Source organism: Tauraco erythrolophus, chromosome 16, assembly GCF_009769465.1.
Source record: "Tauraco erythrolophus isolate bTauEry1 chromosome 16, bTauEry1.pri, whole genome shotgun sequence".
NCBI classification, from domain to species: domain Eukaryota; kingdom Metazoa; phylum Chordata; class Aves; order Musophagiformes; family Musophagidae; genus Tauraco; species Tauraco erythrolophus.
The window spans coordinates 20,465,062-20,490,744 of NC_141480.1; the positions used below are offsets into that span (position 1 = coordinate 20,465,062).

The 25,683-nt window shown below is 43.2% G+C and overlaps 1 protein-coding gene across 1 annotated transcript in view; it reads right to left on the reverse strand.

Annotated features, from left to right (window-relative positions):
* PCDHAC2 (protocadherin alpha subfamily C, 2) overlaps nucleotides 1-25,683 on the reverse strand; it is a 54,972-nt gene that overhangs the window by 10,324 nt on the left and 18,965 nt on the right. The window contains exon 5 of the mRNA XM_086621650.1: nucleotides 12,239-12,244. Within this exon, the coding sequence (XP_086477776.1) occupies nucleotides 12,239-12,244 (6 nt within the window). The remainder of the gene's footprint in view (nucleotides 1-12,238; nucleotides 12,245-25,683) is intronic.

A 25,683-nucleotide genomic window follows, 5' to 3' on the forward strand; every position in this document is an offset into this window, starting at 1 on the left:
GAGCAACCTGGTCTAGTGGAAGGTGTCCCTGCCCATGGCAGGGGGGTTGGAACTAGATGATCTTGAAGGTCCCTTGCAACTCAAACCATTCTATGATTCTATGACTCCTGTCTAAGGTCGCTACAGCCACCTTCTGCCTCAGCCTCCATCTCGATGGCTGGCTGTGATTGATATCTCAAAGGAAGGAAAATTTCAGGCCAGGGATTTTGGGTTACCTCAAGGGAAGACAGAAGACCGGATTAGATGTTCTCCTAGCATCGGATCTCCTGGACAGCACCAGCTTGCTTTTACTTGCAGCCACCTTGGAGAATGAACACTGCCCTACGAGAATTCAATTGAATTCAGTCCCTTCTGCTTACCCTCAACAAAACTGTTCACCAAGTACCAGTCTCTGCAGCTGTGAAAACCTTCTGCCCATCAATTTACCCTGGCACAGCACATCCTACTGCTGGTGCATGAAGAGGAAAGAGCCCAGCACGGCTGCCAAAGCCCAGTGCTGGTAGGCAAAAGAGAATCCCCACTTTTTTAACTGAGCACAATTAATAGAAAGACAGTAACTATGGAAACTCGAAGCATCAATTTTAGTCTTTCGAAGCAGAGCCTAATTTTAACCAGCTAATTGGGTGCTTGGAGTGGTAGTGAAAAAAAGAAGGACACATCTATTTCAGTGCTTTTAGAGGCGTCTATTTTAAACATGAATGAACGTGTCGGCTTTACCACTTGGGATTGCATAGTCATGGATAACGGACACCTAAGAAATGGTCTTAAAGGAAAATTTTTTTTTTCTTTCTTCATCACCTACATTTAGCTTACGGGCTTCAACCTGTATATGGTTCCCGCCCCAGCAGTCCAACACATTGTTATCTCCAGGCCAGATGACTACAGTGGGAAGCTTTCTGCTTGGCTCTCCCTTTCAAAAACCATGGAGAGCTTCGGAGAGCAGAAGATGCAGTGCCTTGTCTCTCAGAGGTTGGAGGTGGCTCTGTGCTCTGAACATCTGAGCTGGAACCTGTTTCCCTGATTCTCTCTGGTTCTGATCACAAACGAAAGGATAATTTTACTGGAATTTTATGGATGAAGGCTGAAACTGGCCTTTTCTCTATCCGGACCATAAAAGGGAAGAAAGGGTGCTATTACTGTTTAGTTTAGTTTGGTTTTGTTATCTTCCAGGGTTTTCTTAATTTAAAAAGTAAATTCTACTATAAAGGTACATAAAATCAATTTACACCTACAGAATCCTTTCGCTGACCTACTCTGACCAGTTTATCCCTGAACCTCTGCAAACTCCTCCTCCTCCAAAAGCCAATTAACTAAATACTAATGACATCTATTTTGATTCACCCCGATCTAGCTGTTCGCCAGCAACCTGCCCTAAAAGAGGTGTGTTACTTCGATACCTTCCACAGGAAAGGGGCTGTAAAGCTGAAGACATCTCAGGCCTTCCACAGTACGTATGTCACATTAGCTGCTTCCTATCATCTCCCGTTAGGATCACATCCCGTTATTATTCTTTTTTTACTGATACGGGGTGAATGGAGCTAATAATATTTCACATTAGCTAAAAAGGAATCTTAATTATACGTGATGAGTAACTGCTAATACAATATGATAAGCCCCCTGGATAAGCACGCTACACAATTTCTCTGTTTTTCAGAATCCTTTAAACATTCTCCGAGGAGAAAAGGGAGGTGACCTTGCGAAGGCTCCCCACCTCCATTCTCCTGCTGCAGAAATAGCTTTGCTCTTTAGAGCGGTTGCTAGTTCCACACTTGGGGGACTTAATTTCTTAAGCTGTAGGTAAATCCAGATACTATGACCATTTAGAGTCACCTGGGACTTTAACCCTTTAAAGCAGATTATTTCGGTACTGATGAGATGAACCTGGAAGTCTGGACCTACCACATCACGGCTCCAAGCCTTCTACCTGTTTGTCCTTCCCTGCAGCTAAAGGTGTCCTCTCTTAATTGAGAGGACAGTACCTGCTCGAATCATACGATGAAAAGTTTGCATTAAGTTTTCAACAGATGTGCATCTGTGTAGTTCTCCTGAATTTGACAGATCCGCATACAGTTCTGCTCTGGCTGGCTGTTGAAAGTCAATTTAAAAGTGTTTTTGCACCTCTTAACTTGCTCAGTGCTTTATTCTACTTGGTCACGCAAGTTGAAATCACAAAATGCTGGGTGATGTGCTGTAAAACCCATAGAATCATGGAACGGTTGGAGTTGGAAGGGATCTCCAAGATCATCTAGTTCCAATCCCCCTGCCACAGGCGGGGACACCTTCCCCTACATCAGGTTGCACAAAGCCTCATCCAGCCTGGCCTTGAACACTTCCAGGGATGGGGCAGCCACAACTTCTCTGGGCAACCTGTTCTAGTGTTTCACCACCCTCAGAGGGAAGAATTTCTTCCTTATCTCTAATCTAAATCTCCCCTCTTTCCGTTTAAAGTCATTGCCCCTTGTCCTATCACTACACACCCTTGTCAAAAGTCCCTCTCCAGCTTTCTTGTAGCCCCTTTAAGTTCTGGAAGGCTGCTAGAAGGTCTCTGCAGAGCCTTCTCTTCTCCAGGTTGAACAACCCCAATTCTCAGCCTGTCTTCGTAGGAGAGGTGCTCCAGCCCTCCGATAATGCTGAAACAAAACAAATTTAACAAAGAGATCACCTGAGGGGTGATAATACACAATTATGGAATATTAAGGTATGGTTATCTAAGTAAAGATGAGATCAAAGCTGGCAGTTGCTTCAAATGGATGGCACCACATTGCAACTGCCTTTTTAACAAATTTGTAGATGCCTTTTGTGTCTGTCTCTAGCACTACACCTTCTCAAACATTCATCAGATAGTAAGTACTAAATCTTGGAGGCTTAACACTTACACAAAAAGTAGGTAGAGCCTTCTCCGTTAATTTTTGATCACTGTAACCTTTCCAGAATAGAGCCCTCATAATCCCAGTTTAAGAGGGAATAAATGACCTACTTTGTATCTCAATTATTTTGATTTTCATTTTATAGCCCCAGTCATGCTTTAAGTCAAGAATTGTTCCCTCAATCGAACAACTGGAGAACTGGCTCAGGCTTGTCCCTCCACATAAAATTATGTTTTATATTATACTCAGGAACTGCTCATTTGCTAATGAACTCTCTTCCAAGAAAGGCACTGCTCAAATAGTTGTAGTAAGTTGTAGACAGTAATATGCCTGCCATTTCACTTCTCTGAAGGAAAAATTAAAAATGAAAGAACTGGCTTGAATTGAACAGGAAGCTCAAATCTGGGAAATGAATTATTACACATGAAAGTGAAATGGATGTAAAGTGGATGTCTGAGAGCAAAGTAAGGAAAATTAACTTCATTTCTACATTATTGCTTAATGGAGGCTGACTTAGAAAAATAATTCTATCCTGATTAAATTTTAGAAAATCCACATTTCTTATAGCTGTGACTCCTTTAAATGAAAAGGCAGGGAGAAAATCAAGGACAGATTGTATCTGGATTGGTAGCACAGTTATTTTCCTTCCAGGAAACGTGTCATATGCCCAGGTAACTAGGGCGAGCTGTCAAAGAATAGAGACATTTAAAGGATCTCAGTGGTTATAAAGGCTAAAAGATGATGTTATTGCTTCTTGAATCCTTCACTTCAAAAGGAATTTTAAATTACCACCTGGTGGGATCTACACGTAGAATATTTTAAAAATATTTTAATGCTGAATTAAACTTTAAACTTTTGTTTAATTGTAATAATTGTAATTGTAATTGTGTGTCTATACATAGATGTTTAAATAGACAATTGGTTCATTTGTGTTGGATTTTGGTGATTGCTGAGGTGGTGAGTGATGGGCTTCTGAATTATTACATATATGCTCTACCTGTACGTGCCCTCAGAACGAGGCGGAGAGCAACTCCCAACAGCAGCAGGGACCTCCGTGAAGGGTCAGCCTCACTTTGCCAGTTTGTAATGGGGGCACTTCTCTGAACTGCAGCCCACGAGGGGCTGTGCAGAGCACTTCTTTAGCAGAAAGGAAACCAGTGACAGAGGTGTTGATACATTCTTTGTGTAAATTGTGGCCTGCTAATACCACAGTAGTCCTTGCACGCATGCGGACATACATAATGTAAAGACAATGTTTCTTTCATGAACTGTAGGCCAAATCAGATGCTTACACCTCAGGAACACTTTAAAGCTTGATTTCAGCTGGAAAAGCAAGGTGAGACCACATTATTTGCAATTCCATCAAAGCCATACGCAACCAGTGCCTCCTGTACCAGTCCTTGTGCTTCCCAGCACAGGCTAAGCCCTCTCCCACCTCCAGGAACATCCCATTTCAGATTCTACTTTCCCAGTCACACCACTAACAGGTCAGGTCATGGAGGAAAAGGCTTGTTACGTTATCAACTCTGTATCTAGAAGAGTAGCTTAATGGGTATTGTGTCCAGGTCCATTTTAATCCAGGCACACTACTCAAGCTCACAGGGTCCTGATGTGTGGTGCAGCTCATGTATGTCAGATCATATGATGCTAAATGCATATTCCTGCTATATCTGGGAACACTGTTCTCCTACTTGAGGATGCCTGGTGTCAGGCAAACCAACTCACCCACCAGCTCTGTGCATCTCTCAGCTGACTACATTTGGTGTACGAGCTGGCAACAGCAGCAGTTCTTCATCACAAAGGTGTGAGACCACCATGTGTTGGCAGGGGAGTACAAAGCCAAAAGAGCTTCACGCTTGGACTGTGAAACCTGGCACTTCCATAAAGGGGGATTTTTGTCAGCTATTTCAATATGTTTCCTCACCAGAAAAGGAAAAAAATAAAAAGGAAATTCTTGCAGCAAAAGGCCAGTTGCCTGGACAGGAGCACGAGCAGCAACTCTTTAATCTTAGAAGCATAGAATCATGGAATGGTTTGGGTTGGAAAGGACCTCAAAGATCATCTAGTTCCAACACCCCCTGCCATGGGCAGGGACACCCTCCACTACAGCAGGTTGCTCAAAGCCTCATCCAACCTGGCCTTGAACACTTCCAGGGATGGGGCAGCTACAACTTCTCTGGGCAATCTGTTCCAGTGCCTCACCACCCTCAGAGGGAAGCTTTTATTCCTTATGTCTAATTCAAAACTCCCCTCTTTCAGTTTAAAGCCATTGCCCCTTGTCCTATCACTACACACCCTTGTAAAACGTCCCTCTCCAGCTTTCTTATAGGCACCCTTGAAGTACGGGAAGGCTGCTAGAAGGTGTCCCTGGAGCCTTCTCTTCTCCAGGCTGAACAACCCTGACTCTCTCAGCCTGTCTCCATAGCAGAGGTGCTCCAGCCCTTGAATCATCTTTGTAGCCCTCCTCTGGACCCATTTCAGCAGCTCCATGTCCTTCTGATGTTGAGGACCCTAGAGCCGAATGCAGTACTGCAGGGGAGGGTCTCCCGAGAGCAGAGCAGAGGGGCAGAATCCGCTCCCTTGACCTGCTGATCATGCTTCTTTTGATGCAGCCCAGGACACTGTTGGCTTTCTGGGCTACCAGCGCACATTGCTGGCTCATGTTGAGCTTCTCATCAACCAGCACCCTGCCAAGTCCTTCTCAGGGCTGCTCTCAATCCATTCTCCACCAAGCCTGTACTTGTGCAGGATTCATGTGCAGGACCTTGCTGACCTTGCACTTGGCCTTGCTGACCTTGCACTTGGCCTTGCTGAACTTCAAGAGGTTCTCACACACCCACCTCTCAAGCCTGTCCAGGTCCCTCTGGATGGCATCCCATTCCTCCAGTGTGTCCACCACATCGCACAGCTTGGTGAAGTCGGCAAACTTGCTGAGGGCGCATTCAACTTGCACTCAACTCGTAATCTTGACATGCCTTGGCCCCCTAAGCACGAGGTGTAAATGGCTGCAATCCTTCCCTTGCTTCATATTCTCCCTCTGATCCACGACTGCAGCACTGGAGCCTGTTCCCTTTACACCAGGCTCGAAGAAGAAACGGCTTGGGGTAGCCGGCAGAAACACGGCTCATGACAACAAGGAGAAAGCAGCTCTATTTATATCTCCTCCTGCTGACACATGGAATAGGACACGCTCCATTCAAGCGTACACGCAGCTGCTCAGCGGCTGGAATTTTTGCAGCGGCTCAGAGAGCGCAGGAAGCACAGTCAAAGCAAACACACTGCGTGCCGAGGAGAAAAAGACAGCAAAGGGATGCCTTAAAACGCTGTGCTTCATCTAGTCCATTCTACTCGCCAGAGAGGCACACGGTGCTGAATTCGATATCTAAAAACGTGTGTGCATACTTACTGAAACCAGCACTAATATTGAATTCCTCTTCCTGTAAAACCAGCATAATCCAGGAAGGGAGATCTTCGACAAGCAGCCATTGACAATTTTTCTGTCAGCAATTATCCAATTCGCATCTTTAGTGAAACAACCCAGAAGGGGTTTGTACCTCTGTGGATGAGCAAATCTGCCCGTCGCTCAGAGCTGATGTGTCAGTCTCCAGGAGGGGACAATACCCAGGGAGAGGACAAATATTCAGGCTCAACAGCAAATGCTGACATGAGCTGTACAGCCTTGTCTATAGTATGTGAGAGAAATGAAGAGCAGGAATGAATTATGATGGCTTTACTCTTTTTTGCAAGGGCTTTAGCTTTGGCACGTCAATATTTTTTAGTGATACAGACATGATTTTTTTTTTTTAAAATAAAGGTGAGAGGGGAAGTCAATAAAATGCCAACAAAACAACTGCTTATAGATACTGAAAATAATCTATGTGTGACCCAGCTGCTCTCTTCAGGGCCCCATCATTCACCAAAGCATACCAAATAGTGCCAGGTGGGATGATTTTCCCCTCATTGAATAAGCTGAGACAAACTCATTGATCCAAGGCCAAACTAGGACTCAAAGTCACCTGTTGGACAACTATATCCACAACTGCACCCAAACCTGCAGAGCTTTCTTAAGGCAAAACCCCATTATTTCCCCCCTCTATAAATAACTTTGGAATCAGTTAATACTCCTCCCAAATATCCTTCCCGCTCCTGCCTGCAGCTTTGTTTTAGTTCTTTTCAGAAGCCAAAGCCCATCAGTTATTTGCTGCCTTCTAACCCTCAACTATCACAAGCCTCTCTGCAAGTTTTCTGCTGCTCCTCCAGGTAATTCTGCTTTAAGCTCAGTACCAAAAGCTGCATTAAGACAGAAAAACGCTGAGCAGGCAGCTCTGCCATAGTCTAACACACAGAGAAGGGAATCGAGTTTGTTCCCTTGTGTTCCCTTGCGGCTGTTGTATTTTCATCATAATTAAATAATGAAAGAGCATAAACTGCAGCCTGAATTTTCTCGCGTAGCTTTTTCTGCCCATGCGGGATTTTTGTGTCTCTAGTCTTTGCGCTGTGGGGTCATGTCGTGCCCACTCATCCTGCCAATTCTCAGAATATTTGTTACTTTACTTAAACATCAGTAGTTTTCGGACTGTGAAAGAATCTCAGGTTTCACAGGGGAAAAAAAAAAAGTTACTTTTGCCTGCTGATGCACCAGAAAGCAAAGAAAAGGAACTAATATTTTGTTATAGAAAAAAAATCACAATTTTTAAAACCATCTGTACTTGAGGATGAAGTTTTGAGTATTCAGGATTGGCAGCACAGGAGTGACCCGACACAATTTCATGGTCTGTTTATCCATCCTGTTCTCCACACCATCATGCATTTAATAACAGGTGCTTTCCCTTACCCAGGCATCTGTGCCAAACAGAACCCGCCATGCTGCAGAGAAAGCAACTGCCTTGAGAGATCTAATTAGAGCCAATAAAGAGCTCATGTCTGAGAATCATAGAACTGAGGGATCAAGAATCGTGGTCTGCGAGACAGAAAGATATTTTCTGATGGCTTCCTTCAAAGCACCGTGCTGTTTTCTGGGTTCTTTTTCAGCGTTGCAGTATTATGCTGCTTCCCTAAAGGCTGCAGGACCAACTCTGTCATCCTGCCTAACTCTGTCTGGCACTTGACCTGAATATGTTTCTCCTGATTAGGCAGTGACATTCTCATCTGGAAACGCTGTTTGTTTGTATATTCAAACCATTGTCTCAGCATAAAAGGTGTACCCGAGTTATTCTGAAAGCCCAGCTGAACATTTGCTAGGAGGTCCTGCCTGTATCTCAAAAACTTCAGTCATCAGTATGATTTGGAAGCTTTCGGAATGATTTCTGGTACGATTTGGAAGCTTCACCTCCAGATTCTATGGGTGTCTCTCAAGTGGTGGGAGGGACAAACCTCCACATCACAAATAACACAACATCTTTTTCCCTAGCTGACAACCCCAGCAGAGAAATAAAAGAGAGATTAACACAGAAATAAGAAATAGCCAGTGGCTACTAGCCTTGATAGAAGCCTTGATAGAAGTTTCCACCCAGCACCTCTCCTCTGCAGTAAACAGGAGACTGCCAGGGGCAACCATTTGCCCCCTTTCACAAATACTAAATTAATCTCAACAACCATGGATCTACCTTAATCCATGTTAGATATTTTTCCTGTTTACCATCAGAATTGCACAGTCTCAGACCACACGTTCTGTAAGAAAAAAACCTTGCAACAGTTGCCTCTTTTCAGAGTGAACGAAGGCCATTCAAAACACAAACAATCCTCTCTTGTCTCCTCAGTTCTTTGGAGAAAGTAGAAGGAACTTGTACCTAGGCCACAAACTCAGTATCTGGCAGAGCAGAAAGCAAGCTCTGCTCTACAGCAATATCTATTCACCACTATCAAAAGTAATATTCTCAGCATCTGAGCTGAACTTAGCTACAAACCCAACATCTGAAGCGAGCAGATGTGCATCCAAAAGTCAGGACCAAGGATATCCAAAAATTCACAGTTCAGCAGCAGCACTGCATGTTGAATGCTGGCCTGACTAGCACACCAAAACTGTGTAGAAAACTCTGCACGTTCATAAAAATTGACACCAGGGAATTAATATAGCTCCTCTTTTTACCAGTAATTACTCTGAAGTGCACAATGGCCAGTTCACTTATGTTACACAATACGTGACGGCTGCAGGACTCTTTGAAGGCTCAAATGCTGCTCCAGCACTGTATAATCTCAGAATTTAGCAAAATCATATTTATAATCTCTATGATTTTAGAAAAAGCCTGGGAGGGAAAAGGAAGAAAAAAAAGAATCATAACTCTGATGATGTAATAAAAAACCAAACAAGGAGTTAATTTTTTTTAAATCAGATGCTTTTTGGATGTTTGACTGCTAAGCTCTGTACATGGGACTGGTAATAATTAGCTTTCAAGTAACTTCTCAAATATAATGCTCTGCACAGCTCAAAGGAAAGGCTATTGCTGTGAAGCCCAAATGGTAGAACAAATATTTAATTACTGTTTTCTCGAATTCCCAGCCTGTACCTCAAAAGCAGATCTACGACCAGTCCAATGCAATCTTGTCCCTTTTGCCAGAATCCATCAGCATACTACCCAAATCCCAGGCAGCAGTATCAAAGACTAATGAAATGTTTGAAAAAAAAACAGTTTGGCCTTCTGTCTATCATGAAGGGAAGACATCAACTATACTGGGCAATCTACACTCCATAAATGAGCTAAAAATAAAATTTAAAAAGATTCAGGTAATCAGGAGTCTCCAAACAACCCTCACCACAATCTCAGCATGTTAGTTCTTCAACAGGAGCAAGTACAGGTGAGAAGATGACTGGTCAGCCCATGTAAGGAGACAATAGCCACCAGGTTGAGTAGTAGAGAGCCTCCCAAGGCAACTCTGGCTTGAAGAGGACAAGGGGCACAATCTGTGGTTCAAAATATAAATATGTTTTCTGCTCCCCTCTTAGATCTTCCATCTCTTCTTTCAAGTAAATGGTAAGGATGCGAAAAGTGATAGCTCAGCGCATGAAAATAACACTGACTACCTAAAAGTAAGATACAAGTGGATGAAAATAGCACTGTCAGTTCAACAGCATGGAGGAAAGAGAGAGAAAACTAGAGCAATGTATCAAACATATGTGGATTATAAAAAAAATTTTGTGGCCATGTAGATGGAGAATTACCAGAAGTGAAGGATCAATACACAAGGATCTCCTCTATACTGAGAAATCATCAGAAAACCTGTAGCTAAAAGGGTTAATAGTGTAGGAAGGAGAGTGGATACAGGCAGGACTTCTGAATGATGGGGTTTTTTACTCTTTCAAGAATCTAGTCTTGTTGTATTAGTGCAAGTCAACAGTCTGGAGGGCTCCCTGGATACTGATAGGGAAGCACAGAATTTGGAAAGGCAGTTGGTGACACCATCGACTGCTTACTCCCTTCCTGTCCTTTGTCTGGGCTTGTCCATTCAGGCTCTCAGACTCCTGTTGGCTACTGGAGTTTTCAGAAGTTACCATTATTCAGATCTTTTCTGCCTTATTCACCTTCAGCTTGTCTGCCTGGCCAAATTCTCCTGTCTTGGGGCAGGTTTCATCTCCCCTAGATACGTTGTAAAGCTGAGTGTGCAATGAAAGGGAGATAGTTGGCTACACCCTTCCTACATTCAGTAGAAAGAAGCATTTCAAGGCTGTGAATTGGGGATTTTTTTTCCACTAAAACAATAATTCTGTGCCATTTCTCTACATGGATGTCATTAAGATGCCTTAGAGTTCCTCTATTGTCTGCATATATCAATAGTAAAAAAATCTTTCAAGCCCTAATGCCCTTAAGCCTTTCCTCCCAGAAATACCTACCAAAAGCTGTGACAAAGGCAGCCAGCTCGTCTGATGAGTCCTCTCCATTCTGTCTGGCAGAACACAGACCTTGCACCACAGTCAGGAACGGCTGCCTCGGGCAGGACAGTTTGTCCTCAGATGGTGGAAATAGCCGATTTCTTTTTTTCAATGAGTTGTCACTGCTGATTCTCAGTTTACTTATAAGTTTTTAAATAATTATTTGGCTGTGGATCCATTTTCCTAATTTTAGTGGATATTACAATTTCTTTTCTTCATGGATTCTGTTCTTTCTACAGTGGTACCACTACATAGAATGGTTTGGGTTGGAAGGGACCTTAAAGATCATCTAGTTACATCTGATGGCCATCTACATTCCAGTAGGCTCATGAGCTTCTTGGTGAATTTTGTTTTGACTTCAACTTCCTCTTAGAAACACATCCTTAGAAGGCACGAGAAGGGCAGGAAGAACCCACAACGAGGTCTCCTTCCTCTCTCCTTGTGAATATGCTCATGTGACACTGCAACCACGTGCAAGGCTTACTCTGCCCACTACAATGAATTCCAAGCAAGCGCGTCTCATGGTTAGTGGGTTTCTTCTCAACAGCCTGCAATTGCCCACTAGCCATTAAATAGTTCTGTTAATACAACACAAGCATTTGGTCACGTTCTCCAATCCAATATCGCTGCTTATCAGTATCGCAGATTACATTGCAGCTGGCAGCACAATCCATCTGAAATGGAATTGGTCATTGATCAAATAGACTGGCTGCACATATGCCTGGCAGCTCTTTCTGACTAGTGTATCTACTGAAATGTCTGGGTCTGCTAAAATCATACCACAGGTTTCATCTTCATTGGAAGTTTCCACATCACCGGGTGGATCTTGCACTTAGTTTTTCTTAGGCTGGATAGCTACAGTGCCCAGACTCAGAGTAAATCTGTTTTATATTGGAAACAGATGGAACAGTTGGAACTAGATGATCTTTAAGGTCCCTTCCAACCCTAACCATTCTATGATTCTATGATTCTATATACAGTGTCACTGTTTGTCTTTCCCAGCACAGGGCAAAGGTTCTAGACTCTAAGAACACAAAAGTCATGGTTCTGTGTATTTAGGCCTCTGTCTACAACCCAGCTGTCAGCACTTCTGGTGGTCATGATAGGCAACTCGAATAATAGTGAAAAAAGAGTCGGTGAACCCAATTCAGCTGATCTGGTTTAGCTTCCTGCCCTAGGAACTGAGGAACTAAACGTAACAATGTCATTTCTCTCCACCAGAATTTACTTGAGCTCATAAATTTATGTGACCAACTGGGATGCTATTGTTTATACCACAGGTGGCTAAAGTTAAACCAAAAACCCATCCTCTGCTTTTTTAATGATTCTTAGTTTCTTACATGTTGACCTAATACACTTGTGTTCATAGCAGTTCAATGTTGCTCCATCTCCTAAAGACCTGAGCATTTCTCTGATGTTGTATCTGTTTTTTTTTCTGTGTTTTTTTTTTTTTTTGAGTGGCCCCAAAGTCAGGTTCACTGACTGTTGCAACGCTTATCCACACCTGAGGCTCTGCATAAGCAAACCAGAGAGTATAAATGGGAGAAACGTTCAGTATTTTTGCATGTTCACTGCAACACGGAGGAGCTGTGCGTACTGAGCATTGTGTAAGTCGTTACAGCGTGGCTGTAACCCACCATATCTCATCTCTAATTTCAGAAATCAGTGTCTCCAGTGCTGGAGTTCTATGTTCTTCATGCAAATAACTATTCAATATTCTACTTCATAAATATGCTACAAAAATAACGTATTTTAGAAGAATTAATTCTGTTATTATCATTAATTCTGGATTACTGTATTTCTCAAACCTCTTATCAAATGCTTCATTATTCTTGGACATAGTATCTCTTTCATTGTTTCTGTTCTTCTCGTCCAGATAATGAAAGTCTTTATCTTCCTCTTCATTATCTGCTACAATCAACTCTACAACAAGATCAGTTCTTGTTTCCTCTTTCTGCCACCATGTTTTCATAAGGTTGATTCTCCACAAGTACAACAGCCCTTTGTTCTGAAGTTGCAGCTCCACAGTTTTAGTTTGTGGTAGCCCTACGCCTTTTTGTGCCAGCATTAGTTCCCATCAGTAGCTAATTGAGCTGAAAATTAAGCCTAGACAAGCCTTTTCAGGCAGACCAGCTCCCTGAACCAGCTAACTCTATAGTCAGAGAAGAAACAATGCTGATTTGAGAGAGGACTGGGATGTAGAGCAAGAACTAAAAGAAAAATTACGACCAAAAATCCTAGACTTAGACTGGTATAAGTTGATACAGAACTACTCAAAGCCCATCCATTTAGTCCACATAGTCTCCCTGACACACAAGCAAGCTCTTCCCTGCTACAAGCCTCACTGTCTTCTCTGCCAGATGCCTCCATGTTTCTTGGAATACCAGCTGAGTAAAAGCAGGGAAGTATCCCATTGTCCTGAAGTTGAAAACTGACTCTGTTATTTAATTCATAGAATCATAGAATGCTTTGGGTTGGAAGGGACCTTCAAGATCATCTAGTTCCAACCCCCCTGCCATGAACAGGGACACCCTCCCCTGCATCAGTTGCTCAAAGCCTCATCCAACCTGGCCTTGAACACTTCCAGGGATGGGGCAGCCACAACTTGTTTTGGCAATCTGTTCAAATTAAAATTACCTGCAGTAAGCCTGCGACACAGGTAGGACAGCAGACATCAGGACAGAGATCAGTTTCCTAGCGCTTCCTCCAGACCCTGTTTTGTGCAGCCTCTCTCATCCCCCCATCCTCCACAACCTGGCTAAAGCATCCCCCCCCAAAAAAAAGAAAAAAAAAAAAGAGGAATAGCAGGAAAAATCCATCGTGCTTATGGTATCGCTGTGCTTTACAAAGTAGGGATTTTAATTTTGGTTTCCTAGCAACTGCGCAGGCAAACTTGGCAATGATTTCGTACTGAGCACTAGTTAACAAAGGGTTGTCACAGCTCTTCTCAAAGAGATACTTCAGACTCTTTAACTGCCTCTTCCTCTCCTTGAAAGCACAACTGGAGCGCACTCTAAGGCTGCCCGGAAGATTAGTATGAAGTGGGAAGAAACGCCAACATTTTACTTTAACCTACATTCCATTCTCTGATGATTTTTTTACTCCACATGAAGGAACTGTGAAGAGCTCTTCAACTAGTATTGAATTCAAATTAATCAGGGGAAATGAACAAATGGAAAGGAGAATCTGCAGATTAGAGTGAAGTTATCACCAAAGATCTCCAGCCAGGGCTGACCTCACATCGCAGCTACAAAGGACCCAGATGTAGTTTCTACAATGTCTCTAACAAACTGGGAATAGCAAAAAGAGAAATACCAGGCAAGAATAAGGAAGTTAATTGTTAACCTTGATGAGGATTAATCTTTTAAAATTATATTTGACATGTAATTTGAAGATTCGTTAAAATGCATCAAGAAATAATCATAACGTATTCACGGCTGTGAATTTGTTTTCCACTGAGAACAGCTACAAAGCCAGCAGAAATGCTCTGAGCTTCCCATCATGCTGTCTAGCCAACGTGCCTCAGAAAAGATCAGGAGTTGACCCGCAAGGATTTAGTCTGCTTGACCCACTGGCTTCCCTGCCAGGCCTGCCAATTAGTTTCAGTTGTGATAATGTTTTCTCCGACGTGGCAGATTGCCAGCGGGGAACCGGAGTAGGATCACCAAATTATTTTGCCTGAAGTTAAGTAGTTCTCCTTCTCATCAACGGGTCTTCTAGAGAGGTTTAGCTGCAGTTTGAAAGCCTGTATGCTGAGATGGATCTGCTGAATTCCAGCGTGGAACAACAGGGATCTGCTTTGTTCTGTCTCCACACTTCGATGCTGAAAATAGTTTTACTATATAACCGCACCTACATCCTTCTGAGGGGTAAAGTCAGGGATCCAGAGTGGACCACAGCACCCATGGTCCTTGGGAAGCTCTGTCATCTTTCTTGCCCCGCAGGAAACAAGCTCAGTCAAAAGCAAAAGGTGATGTTGGTCATGATGCTTTATTTCTCCCAGCTGCACTGCAGCCTGGGATAACCAAGGCAGATAATCAGACACTAATGTTATTAATTTACTTTAATTCTGTTTCCAGCTACACAGGTGGGAGACTCTGCTACCTACTTGCATTTGCAGCAAGATAATAATCTACCAAGAACAGGTAATTTTTGCCATGAAGAGGTGACATTGTACATGATAATTAGAGTGAACAAAGCTCTGGGAAACCTAACGAGTCCTGTGGTGCTGGCACACTCTTCCTGCCGATAATTTACTAATTATTTGACTAAATACATTCGATGCCAGTCCATTTGGAAAGGACACTGCTCACCATTACAGACTGTCTGCTTCCACTGTCTGAGCTGACAATGGGAGTAGTTTGAAATGGTACGGTGCACACCGAAGACAAAGTACTCAGTTACTGTACTTACAATTATTATCATAATTACTACCACTTAAACACCACTATTGGCCTTCAAGTTGATTTACCACTAAAATGACAGCCCCTTGCACCTGGGAGTATACAGGATCATGGAAAGGTAACACAGCACGAGAGAGTGAAAAATGGAGAGCAGGAGGGAGGAGAAAGTAATTTGTAACTGCAGATCCTGAGCTGTTTAATGCGTAACGTTCCCTGGTGATGAAAAATCCAGTTTGGAGTTTGTGTGTTAAAAGCAGTGTCATAAGGTCTCTAGGCAGTGTTTGGGGGAAACCTGGGGGAGGAATTGTTTCCTCACGCATTGTTCAGTATTATGATAATATTTTTAATACTGTTTTTGCCATTTTTCACCCACTGCCTTTCTTAAAACCCCTCTGATTTTATTCTAAGCCTTACGACATTCTGTTCTTCCTTTCAGCTCAGCTACTGTATTTGAGTGATTATATGCAACAAAAATATCAGAAAATTGAATCAAGAGAACTAACGAAGGTTCAGGACTTTCCTGATTGTTTTTGAGCTTCGCCTGTGGTTTCTTCATTTCCAAGTGCCTCCCAGTGTATTAAAAATCTGAATGGGAAATTACTTGAAGACCAGAGTTTGCTACTTGGCAATAAGTAGGTATTTCTTTTTCGAGGTTCGAATAACCTAGCTAGAATAAGCAATCCAGAGCAACGGGCACTGGGCCAAGGAGGTGTGATTACAGGGTAAGAAGGTCTAACCTAAGGCAAAATCCCTTGGCCAGCTCTGGTAACTGCAGGGCCGAATGCAGAGAGGGACGGGCAGAGGACCTCTCTTGCCATTAATTGTCTAAGTGAGCCTAAGGAGATTAGCTGCACAATTAAGTATTTAATCAGTGCCACTCCCAGCCCAGGGAAGCAGCCTGTCCTGTGTCTGCGTACCATAACGCCCGACATCTGACCTATACATGGGGCCTGAATTCACCTTTGCAGCCCCTCAAATCCCCCCTGCTCTGTGCACCAGGAGAGCCTGTGAACCCGCCGGCACAGCATTTGCTTGCCGGGCAGTAAATCTCACGCGCTTTTCCAACAGCTCCTTTTCTTAACATTGAAAAAAAAATACAAGTCTAAGTGAATTCTGCTCCTGCTCCAGCCTCCTTAACAGCGTTTGTTGTAGGATAAACTGCTGCTGTTAACCGTTTCGCTCCGGACACCTCTTGGCATCAGATGCTGACACTGGGCGCTGCGCTGGGGCGCTCAGCGTCTGCACGAGGTCCTGCAGCCTGCACCGAGGCCCCCCGCCTCCTCGGAACCTGTCCCATCCACCTGCACAAGCTATTTTTCTCAGCATAAACGCATAGAAACAATTTCCACAAGACCACAAAGGGTTTGTGGTTTGGGTTTTTTTTTTTTCTTCCTAATCAACTCATTTATTTTGGTAGCGGTGTACGCGTGCTAAGAGGGGATGCTTTTAGGGATGGGTGACTGTAATTATACAAGACAAGAGCAGAGAAGCTGAAGTCAGATTCATTCCCTCCACAGCCAGAGCCTTGATATTCTGAGAATTAAATCCCCATAATGAAGGGGAGGCTTTTGCATGCTGCTATTACTGTTTTACAGCTCTCATTACAGCCTCTGAGTGCACACAAGTAAGGACCGAATGAGCCCAGAGTTCAGCTCTCAAAGTGAATTCAGCATCTCTCGGTCAATGTTACATAAACAGTCGGAATGTGAGCTGGAAAAACATGCACGGTGTCACACTATTGCTTCTTCTGCTTTCTGCAGCCCAGTTCTATTCTGGCAGTCCCAGCAAAGCAAGGATAAAGCAAAGAAATCAGGGAAGTGCCAAGGAGAGAGAAGAACAACCAAGAGGAAGGGGAAGCAGCCTCTGCCTGCCTCTAAAAGCAGGGCTTGTCGGCTGCTGAAAGCCTGATGTTGCAGGCAAAGGGCTGCAGTGACAGTGGTCGGGGCCAAGGTGGACGTCAATCCAGTCCTTGGATCCTATTGCCACAGAGCATGCCAGGACAAGGATAATTTTAATTTTTCTGCATTTTTTTTTTCTCCCTTTTCAAAACAGGGTAATGATCATGTCCTTTCCCTTGTGTTCCCAGCCTTTGTCTGCCTTGCTCGAGTAAGTGGTAAGTTCCTTACGGCGACGCTTGTCTCTTGCTATTTGTAGGGGCTTCATGTAGTGCCATCTGACCCCAGAGGCACTGCCACGCTGCGACATTAATAACAGACGCCGAAGCAACGCCTGGCATACAAAAATAAATGCATGAAAAATACATCTGCGACCCTTGTGTGCAGCAAAGTGCTGCACCCAGGCAGACATCCATTAGGGTACGATGTAATATCACAAAGGGGTCTGTACTCCCTCAGCCTCCCTTCTCCTTCCATGGCTTGCACTATAAATACTTTCCAGATCAAAATTCCTTAGAATTGCTTAGAAGCTTCCTTATTTTATCCACCTATTTTCTATCAGACAGTGATATATTGCAAGAGATAAGAGGGCTGAAATTCCTCTGGGATCATGAATTTCATAGGTTGTTTTAACATTTAGTTGAGTATATTTAAAAAAAAAAAAAACTAAAGAGAATAAAATTAAGACCACAGCAGTAGAGAAAAAAAAAACCAAAACAAACAACAAATAAAACCAAACCCAAAACACCCCCACAAAAGGGAGGCACAACAGGGAGAAAACAAAGCAGCTGTAAGCTCATGTGGAAACAATTTGATTATCATCAATTCCCCGAAGTACTGACCAGATAAACACTTGTTTAGCTTATAAGTTTTGACAAGAGCACAACCCAAGGTTGTACAGCTGCAAGGGAGTGATTTTTCCATTTATTTATTGAAACTTCTCAGAAAATAATAGAGATGGGATTCCAAATCCATGTCTTCTGTGTAGCTACAGAATATTTACTGGTAGGCATGCAAGAGAAACTCCCTAGAACTGTTACCAAGATCACAAAGAAGCACACACCTAGACCAATGGATAAGTGAAAAAAGCTGGAAAATCAGACTTTTATTTTATTTACAAAATAATTTCCTACCAGACGTCTAGGAATTGACCACATCATGTGGCAAATCTACTTTTTTTGGTAAGATTGTTGTGTCCTCCCTGCCTTTTGCTCAGTTACAGCAGTGTTTGGGGTATGGCTAATTTCTAGAAGGTAGGTTAATCAGGGTGGGAAACGTGATAAACTAGCTGAAGTTTTTGGTGTTTGATTCAAAAGAGTTAACAAACTGTTGGCCATTATAGACATGTCAAAGTCAAGCATCACGAAAATCAGGTACTTTCCAAGAGATGCTACTTTGTTCTTAACACAAAGAGTAGACTTAGTAACAGCTGTCAAACGAGAAACGTTTTTTAGGTGCAACTGTAACTTCCATTTTGAGGAAGCTAAGAGATTATTACAGGAAAGGAAGAACTAAGTAGACAGGGAATTATTGTCATCAAACTTTCTCCTAGCACCTAAATTTAGAAATGAGAGCCAGCTAAACTGCTTGTGTAAATTCTTTTAATTTATCACTCCTTAAAATGACCAAGTCTTAAGCTGGAGCACATTTTGTCCACAGTTTGGGAACATCTTCATATTACTCAGCCACAGAAACCCACTGGCCTTTTGCTCCAGTTACTCTGATTTTACTCCAGGTTTTCCAAATTTTGCAGGTTTTCTGTGTTATTAGTATCTCAGCTAGACGTATCAGTCTTAAATGAACCTTCAAGAAACCTGCGTTGGCACATGTGGGGATCAGATGTTGGATCTGGTCATCTCCACTTTGGCAAACTCATCAACTGGCTCCAGTTAGGGACAAAGGTGGCCCTAATCTAAGCAGAGCAGAAGGGCTGAAAACGCACAGGGACTTGACTAAATGAAAAGATGCACAAATACATTCCACATTGCCTGGGGGGCTAACGAGAAAGGATAATTCCTCTCATTAAGGTGGAATTCGCAGCAGGTGGAATTAAGAATTCTCCACAGTATCTGAAGACATAAACTGTTCAAAGACCGTTCTCTTTCATAGTCAAAATGAAAACAAAGTCTTAGTCAAATATATAAAACCTATAAGGGTCATGAAGATGATCCGAGGGCTGGAGCACCTCTGCTATGGAGACAGGCTGAGAGAGTTGGGGCTGTTCAGCCTGGAGAAGAGAAGACTCCGGGGGGATCTTATAGCAGCCTTCCAGTACCTAAAGGGGCTACAGGAAAGCTGGAGAGGGACTTTTTACAAGGGCGTGTAGTGATAGGACAAGGGGCAATGGATTTAAACTGAAAGAGGGCAGATTTAGGTTGGATATAAGAAAGAAATTTTTCACTCTGAGAGTGGTGAGGCAGTGGAACAGGTTGCCCAGAGAAGTTGTGGCTGCCCCATCCCTGGAAGTGTTCAAGGCCAGGTTGGATGAGGCTTTGGGCAACCTGGTGGAGTGGAGGGTGTCCCTGCCCATGGCAGGGGGGTTGGAACTAGATGATCTTTAAGGTCTCTTCCAACCCTAACCATTCTATGATTCTATATAGAGAGGTGTATATATATAATATATTTAGTCAAGAAGATAGACCACACAACTTTGAAGTTTCTGGCATTAGCCTTCTTCAAATTCTGATGAGCTTTTTTTTTTTTTTTTTTTCCTTACACTGAGTCTTCAAGGACTAAGGTATCACACACTATTAAATCTCTCATCCATGTCATCTAATTTACTCGGTACACTCCACTGAAAAAAAATGGACCCCATGATAAAGATCACAAACGCTCTTTCAGGTCAGTCATGGGGGTTCTGGAGCTACGAGGAAAATAACAAAATAACAGACAGTAAATTTAATATTAGCCAAGTCACGACTGCAGCTTCTGTATAACACAATCTATGTTCCCCTCCTTTCTTTGCCCTCTCAGCTGAACACAAATCTCACCTAACCTATTCATTTACTTAGTCCTGGCTGCAAATACCAAAAGCCCAAACTGCTGGTTCAACCACAGTTTGCACGGTGAAGCAGACAAGTTCCTGGTCAGACCAGTTATCAGCTTTTAAAAAATAATAAACGGTGTGTCAAGCTGCATCGGTCATTAAAATTTTTTTTTTTTTTGACATGTTCTTTTGAAAAACCTTTCTGCTTTCAAAATGCTTTTTTTCTTCAGCCCAAGCAGCATCTGGAATTCTCAGCCTCCTCCAGCTTCCATCAGGCTGTCAGAAATAAGATGCCTTTATCACAGAAAAGTCTTAGTTCAGCATTAAATATTGAAAAGGTGATCTGCGGCCAAGCCAGTGATCTACATTTCAGCATTCCCGGGATAACAAAACGGAGGGGAGACACAGTGGACAGACGAGCAGGAACAGACCAGAGTCCTTAGATGAAAGGAATAAACAAGTTTTGAAGAGAAACAGAGGAGAGAGAAGTCCATGCTTGGTAAGGTAACAGGGAAGAGGAAGAGTTGAAAATGGAGGAAACAGAAGTGGAAAGCAGAAGAGCAGGGAGTACACAGGGAGTATCCTGGGAATAAAGTGTCCTGGGAGTAGGGGCGAAACTGAGGACTGTGCACCACATTGAAGGTCTCTGCATTTAAGTGGAATTAACTTGAGAATTCGATGACCAAGGTCAAAACGTGAGACAAAAGAAAGGGATTCAGCTTTATATGGATCTTGTGGATTATTTTTCTTTCAGTAGAATCACAGAACGGTTCGGGTTGGAAGGGACCTCAAAGATCATCCAGTTCCAACTCCCCTGCCATGGGCAGGGACACCCTCCACTACACCAGGTTGCCCAAAGTCTCATCCAACCTGGTCTTGAACACTTCCAGGGATGGGGCAGCCACAGCTTCTCTGGGCAACCTGTGCCAGTGCCTCACCACCCTCTGAGTGAAAAATTTCTTCGTTATATCCAATCTAAATCTCCCCTCTTTCAGTTTAAAGCCATTGCCCCGTGTCCTGTCACTACATGCCCTTGTAAAAAGTCCCTCTCCAGCTTTCCTGTAGGCCCCCTTTAAGTACTGGCAGGCTGTTAGAAGGTCTCCCTGGAGCCTTCTCTTCTCCAGGGTGAACAGCCCCAACTCTCTCAGCCTGTCTTCATAGGAGAGGTGTACCGTGCCATTGCTCTGCATCTGCACGAGAAGGCTGCCACGGTTTCCTTCTACTGAGGGAAGGAAACCTTTCCTTCTCAGGAGGGCCAGTTGTGATAGGACAAGGGGTAATGGTTTTAAAATAGAGGGAGGTAGATTCAGGTTGGATATTAGGAAAAAATTTTTTACCATGAGAGTTGTAGAACACTGGAACAGGTTGCCCAGAGAGGTGGTGGATGCTCCATCCCTGGAGACGTTCAAGGCCAGGTTGGATGAGGCCCTGAGCAACCTGATCTAGTTGGAGATATCCCTGTTCCTTGCAGGGGGGTTGGACTAGATGGCCTTTGAAGGTCCCTTCCAGCCCTAACGATTCTATGATTCTATGATTCTATGATTCTATGAGCTGGTGGAGATACTGCAGCTTTAAATAATGATTTCAGTATGTTTCATGGGAATGATTTTTCACCATGATTACAAGAGGCTGTGAACCAAATCTCTAGGATACTTTACTGTGCAGGCTTGGGAACTAATTAACCTGCTTATGACCTTCATTTTGGCATTTACTGTATCACTGATTTGAAGACTCATTTTCAGGACAAACATGAATAACTTGGCTGTTCTATATTTTCCTTGTTTTTTCCTTTAAAAAATTTACACATATTATCACAGTGGTTCTTACACCACTTAGGTAAGGCTGTTAGAGCTCGTGTTTTGACATGTAGGTATTTCTGGTTTTGAAAGTTGGAATTATGAAATTTCATAGACAACTGGTTATTAATTAAAATAAATATAGAGGACACAGACATGCACAGCTGCATTTTCTAGCTCCTTCCACTTTAAACAGCTGCAACATTCTGCAACAAACCAAGATCCCAGTTTTGTATCCTGGGTTGCTAATTAGTTATTACCTTCCCCAGCTTTAATCAATGAACTGCTAAGGCGAAGCCAGAGCAGTGTTCTGTGCCGTTATTTGTAAATTAACCTTTCACAGGCTCAAAGCAGCAGCACTTTTGGCCCCTGCACATTCTTTGCAGTAACTGCCTGACAAAGCTTAATTAGCCCTTGTTTCTGTAGTTAAGGAAGGTCATTTGAAGAAGGTGAATAGAAACTCACTGACATTTAAGAAGAAATTGCTCTCCATTTACAACCCCAATGTAAAGCTATACCATACGAAATATGTTATACCTGAGGTCTTACAGCACTCAATGATTTCCTTAAGCTCTTTCTCTTCAAACTGAATTTTTAGAAGAATACTTGAGAAGCCAGGAGCCTTGTGAGACCATCACGGTGCTCTGTGAACTTTTACTGGAGTGTTTTGCCTGCTGAATTGCAAGAACAGTGTCTGTTCCAACAGTGAAGGAGTCAAACTGAAAAAAACCCACATTCGTTTCCTCTGTGCTGATGCTAAATGGACTCAAAGATGCCAAGAGATCAAATGATTATTCCATGAAAAGAACAACTAACTTCAGTGTGGCTTTCTGCCCTCCTTATCAAAATCTATTACCCAATCTTGCTGTGCCAATCTTCTTTCCAGTGACCTGTGCTCAGTAGTTACTTAGGAGTTTATACTGGGCTATTCCCAATGCTATCTGTCTTCCGTAGACCTTCAAGGGTCCTTTTCCAATTGTTTCCCTCTACCAGATCCTCTGTGCTCACCTTTCTATTCCAAGATTTTTACTGGTGTCCCACCTCTTGTCCTTGCATTTCTCTGCTCAGATCTCTCCTGCTCACACAAACACCCTCTTGCTTTGTCAGTGACATGGACAGTGGGATTGAGTGCACCCTCAGCAAGTCTGCAGACAACACCAAGCTGTGTGATGTGGTCAACACGCTGGAGAGAAGGGATGGCATCCAGAGGGACCTGGACAGGCTGGAGAGGTGGGCCCATGCCAACCTCATGAAGTTCAACGAAGTCAACTGCAAGGTTCTGTACATGGGTCAGGGCAATCCCAAGCACAAGTACAGGCTGGGCGGAGAATGGATTCAGAGTAGCCCTGAGGAGAAGGACTTGGAGGGGTTGTTGATGACAAGCTCAACAGGAGCCAGCAATGTGCGCTGGCAGCCCAGAAAACCAACCGTATCCTGGGCTGCATCCAAAGCAGTGTGGGCAGCAGGTCAAGGGAGAAGATTCTGCCCCTCTACTCTACTCTGCTCTCATGAGACCCCCCCCTGCAGTACTGCATTGAGCTCTAGGGTCCTCAACACAGGGAGGACATGGAGCTGTTGGAGAGGGTCCAGAAGAGGGCCACGAAGATGATCTGAGAGCTGAAGACCTCTCCTCACCTCTCCACCTAGGCTAAGGGAGTTGGGGTTGTTCAGCCTGGAGAAGTTCAGGGAGAACTTCTAGCAGCCTTCCAGTACCTAAAGGGGCTACAAGAAAGCTGGAGAGGGATTTTTTACAAGGACGTGTAGTGATAGGACAAGGAGCAAGGGCTTTAAACTGAAAGAGGGCAGATTGAGATTAGGTATAAGGAAGAAATTCTTCACTGTGAGGGTGGTGTGGCACTGGAACAGGTTGCCCAGAGAAGCTGTGGCTGCTTCATCCCTGGGAGTGTTTAAGGCCAGGCTGGATGAGGCTTTGAGCAACCTGATGTAGGGAAAGGTGTCCCTGCCCATGGCAGGGGGAGTTGTGGAACGAGATGCTCTTGAAGGTCCTTTCCAACCCAAACCATTCTATGATTCCATTATCACTCATCTGGGCCCTTCTCATACTGTTCCGTTGGAAGAAAGCGTCTCTTTCTGACAAAATGTTCTCACTTAAGTAGGATTTACCTCCTTGACATACAAATTAAGTCTTTGAAACACAGAATTGTGTATGCCACAATAACACTCAATATTTATAAGAATTTCTTCTCCTCTCAAGGCATTCTTGGATATTTTTACTAAAATCCACGCACGCATCCCCCTTCCTTTCCTCACAACTTTCCTACAGTCATTCCATTCACAATTCTCTACCCCAAACCAGCAGAACAAAACTTATTAGGAAGTCTTTTACCTTTCAGTTAATTTTGCCTATTTGCCATATTTACAGTTGCTTCTCATTTAATTTTCAGTATTCATCACTTATTCTACAGCCCATGCCCCATCGATGGACCTTTTCTGCATTCCAGCTGATTGCAGCAGGAACCATCCTCTGAGAGCAACATAAATCTATTCCAGAGCAACTGCAGTTCCCAGCATAAAACCAAGATAGTCTGGGAATATACGGGCATGGAATATCCCTAGCTGTAAAATGATCACGGCAGGAAAAACTGAATAAAGACAGGAAAGCTGTGAGAGATACAAACTTCAGAGGACAAACACTGGAAGAGTCAGACTTGGGGTGATGCGACACAAGGCGCCACGCATCTTTGTATAAAGATTTTGTGTATATATATATATATATACACACAAACATATTTATATTTTTTTAAAAAATACATACATAGCACATACAGTCCTCTTCAAATCTAGAGCTGATCTCTGAGTTTCTTGGTTATAACATTCCCCTGCTTTTTCAAGTAGCTATAAAACCCACAGCCAAGCTGCCTCTCCTGCTTTTTTTCCCTTAAGGAACAGCAGCCAATATTACTACTGCTGTTTACTTGGCTGGTTCAAGGGATAAACATATGCACCGTGAATGTCAAGCAGGGAAGACTGCCCATGCTGAGGTCAGTAGATTCTCACACAATAGAATTGCTTTGTTCGTAAGAATGCTTCAAAAAACAAGGCTACCACTTTGCTCTCAGCTAATGACATGGGAAAAGGAAAGAAAAATGACAGATATATTAAGAACGTTACCACCACAAAGTCAGAAGCGTGCAATCAGCATATTTTAGGGTGGCATTTGCCTGTGCAACCTTAAGTCAGTCCCTTGTGCATATTTGTGAGGTTAAACACCGAAATCCCAGCTTCCTTGAAGTCAGTGGGCTATTTGCCATGGACTTCAGAGATGCCAGTATTTCACCCACGGTCTTCACCTACTTGCTTACAAGGTTCAGATGCAGATTTTTTCATGAGGTCCTTGCCTTTTGTGTTTACAGAGCTGCCTGAGTGGAAGTATTTTGTTCCCCTCTTTCGAAGCGGTGTGTGGCCCAGTGCCCTGTTTACTGCACCCATATAAAGCCTACATTGAATACAGGATTTAAAATTCCCCATGGCCGTTTTTCATCACAAAACCTTATCGTTCTCCTGAGTCTTACATGTGCTGTGAAAGCATCTTTAGACTGTTTTTGTGAAGCGCTTGCGTTACCAGTTCTGTTTGGTAGGTTGGAACCAGGAGCACAGAGAAACACACACAGGTTTGTCTAATGCCCACTAATTCTAAGCTCTGAATTATGCATAGCTCTGATTTATTCAGAAATCTTCAGTGGTGTATGTTTAGAGCAAAGTTTCTGTTCATCTTAGTTTCTATTATGACCTCCCACCGTTTCTGCAAATCCAGCTCCAGTTATTCCGAGTTTGGCATCCAGAAAATAAAGTTCACTCAGATGAGCAGTCACCTACGGAAAGTCTGATATAATTGTGAAGTCTGTCAA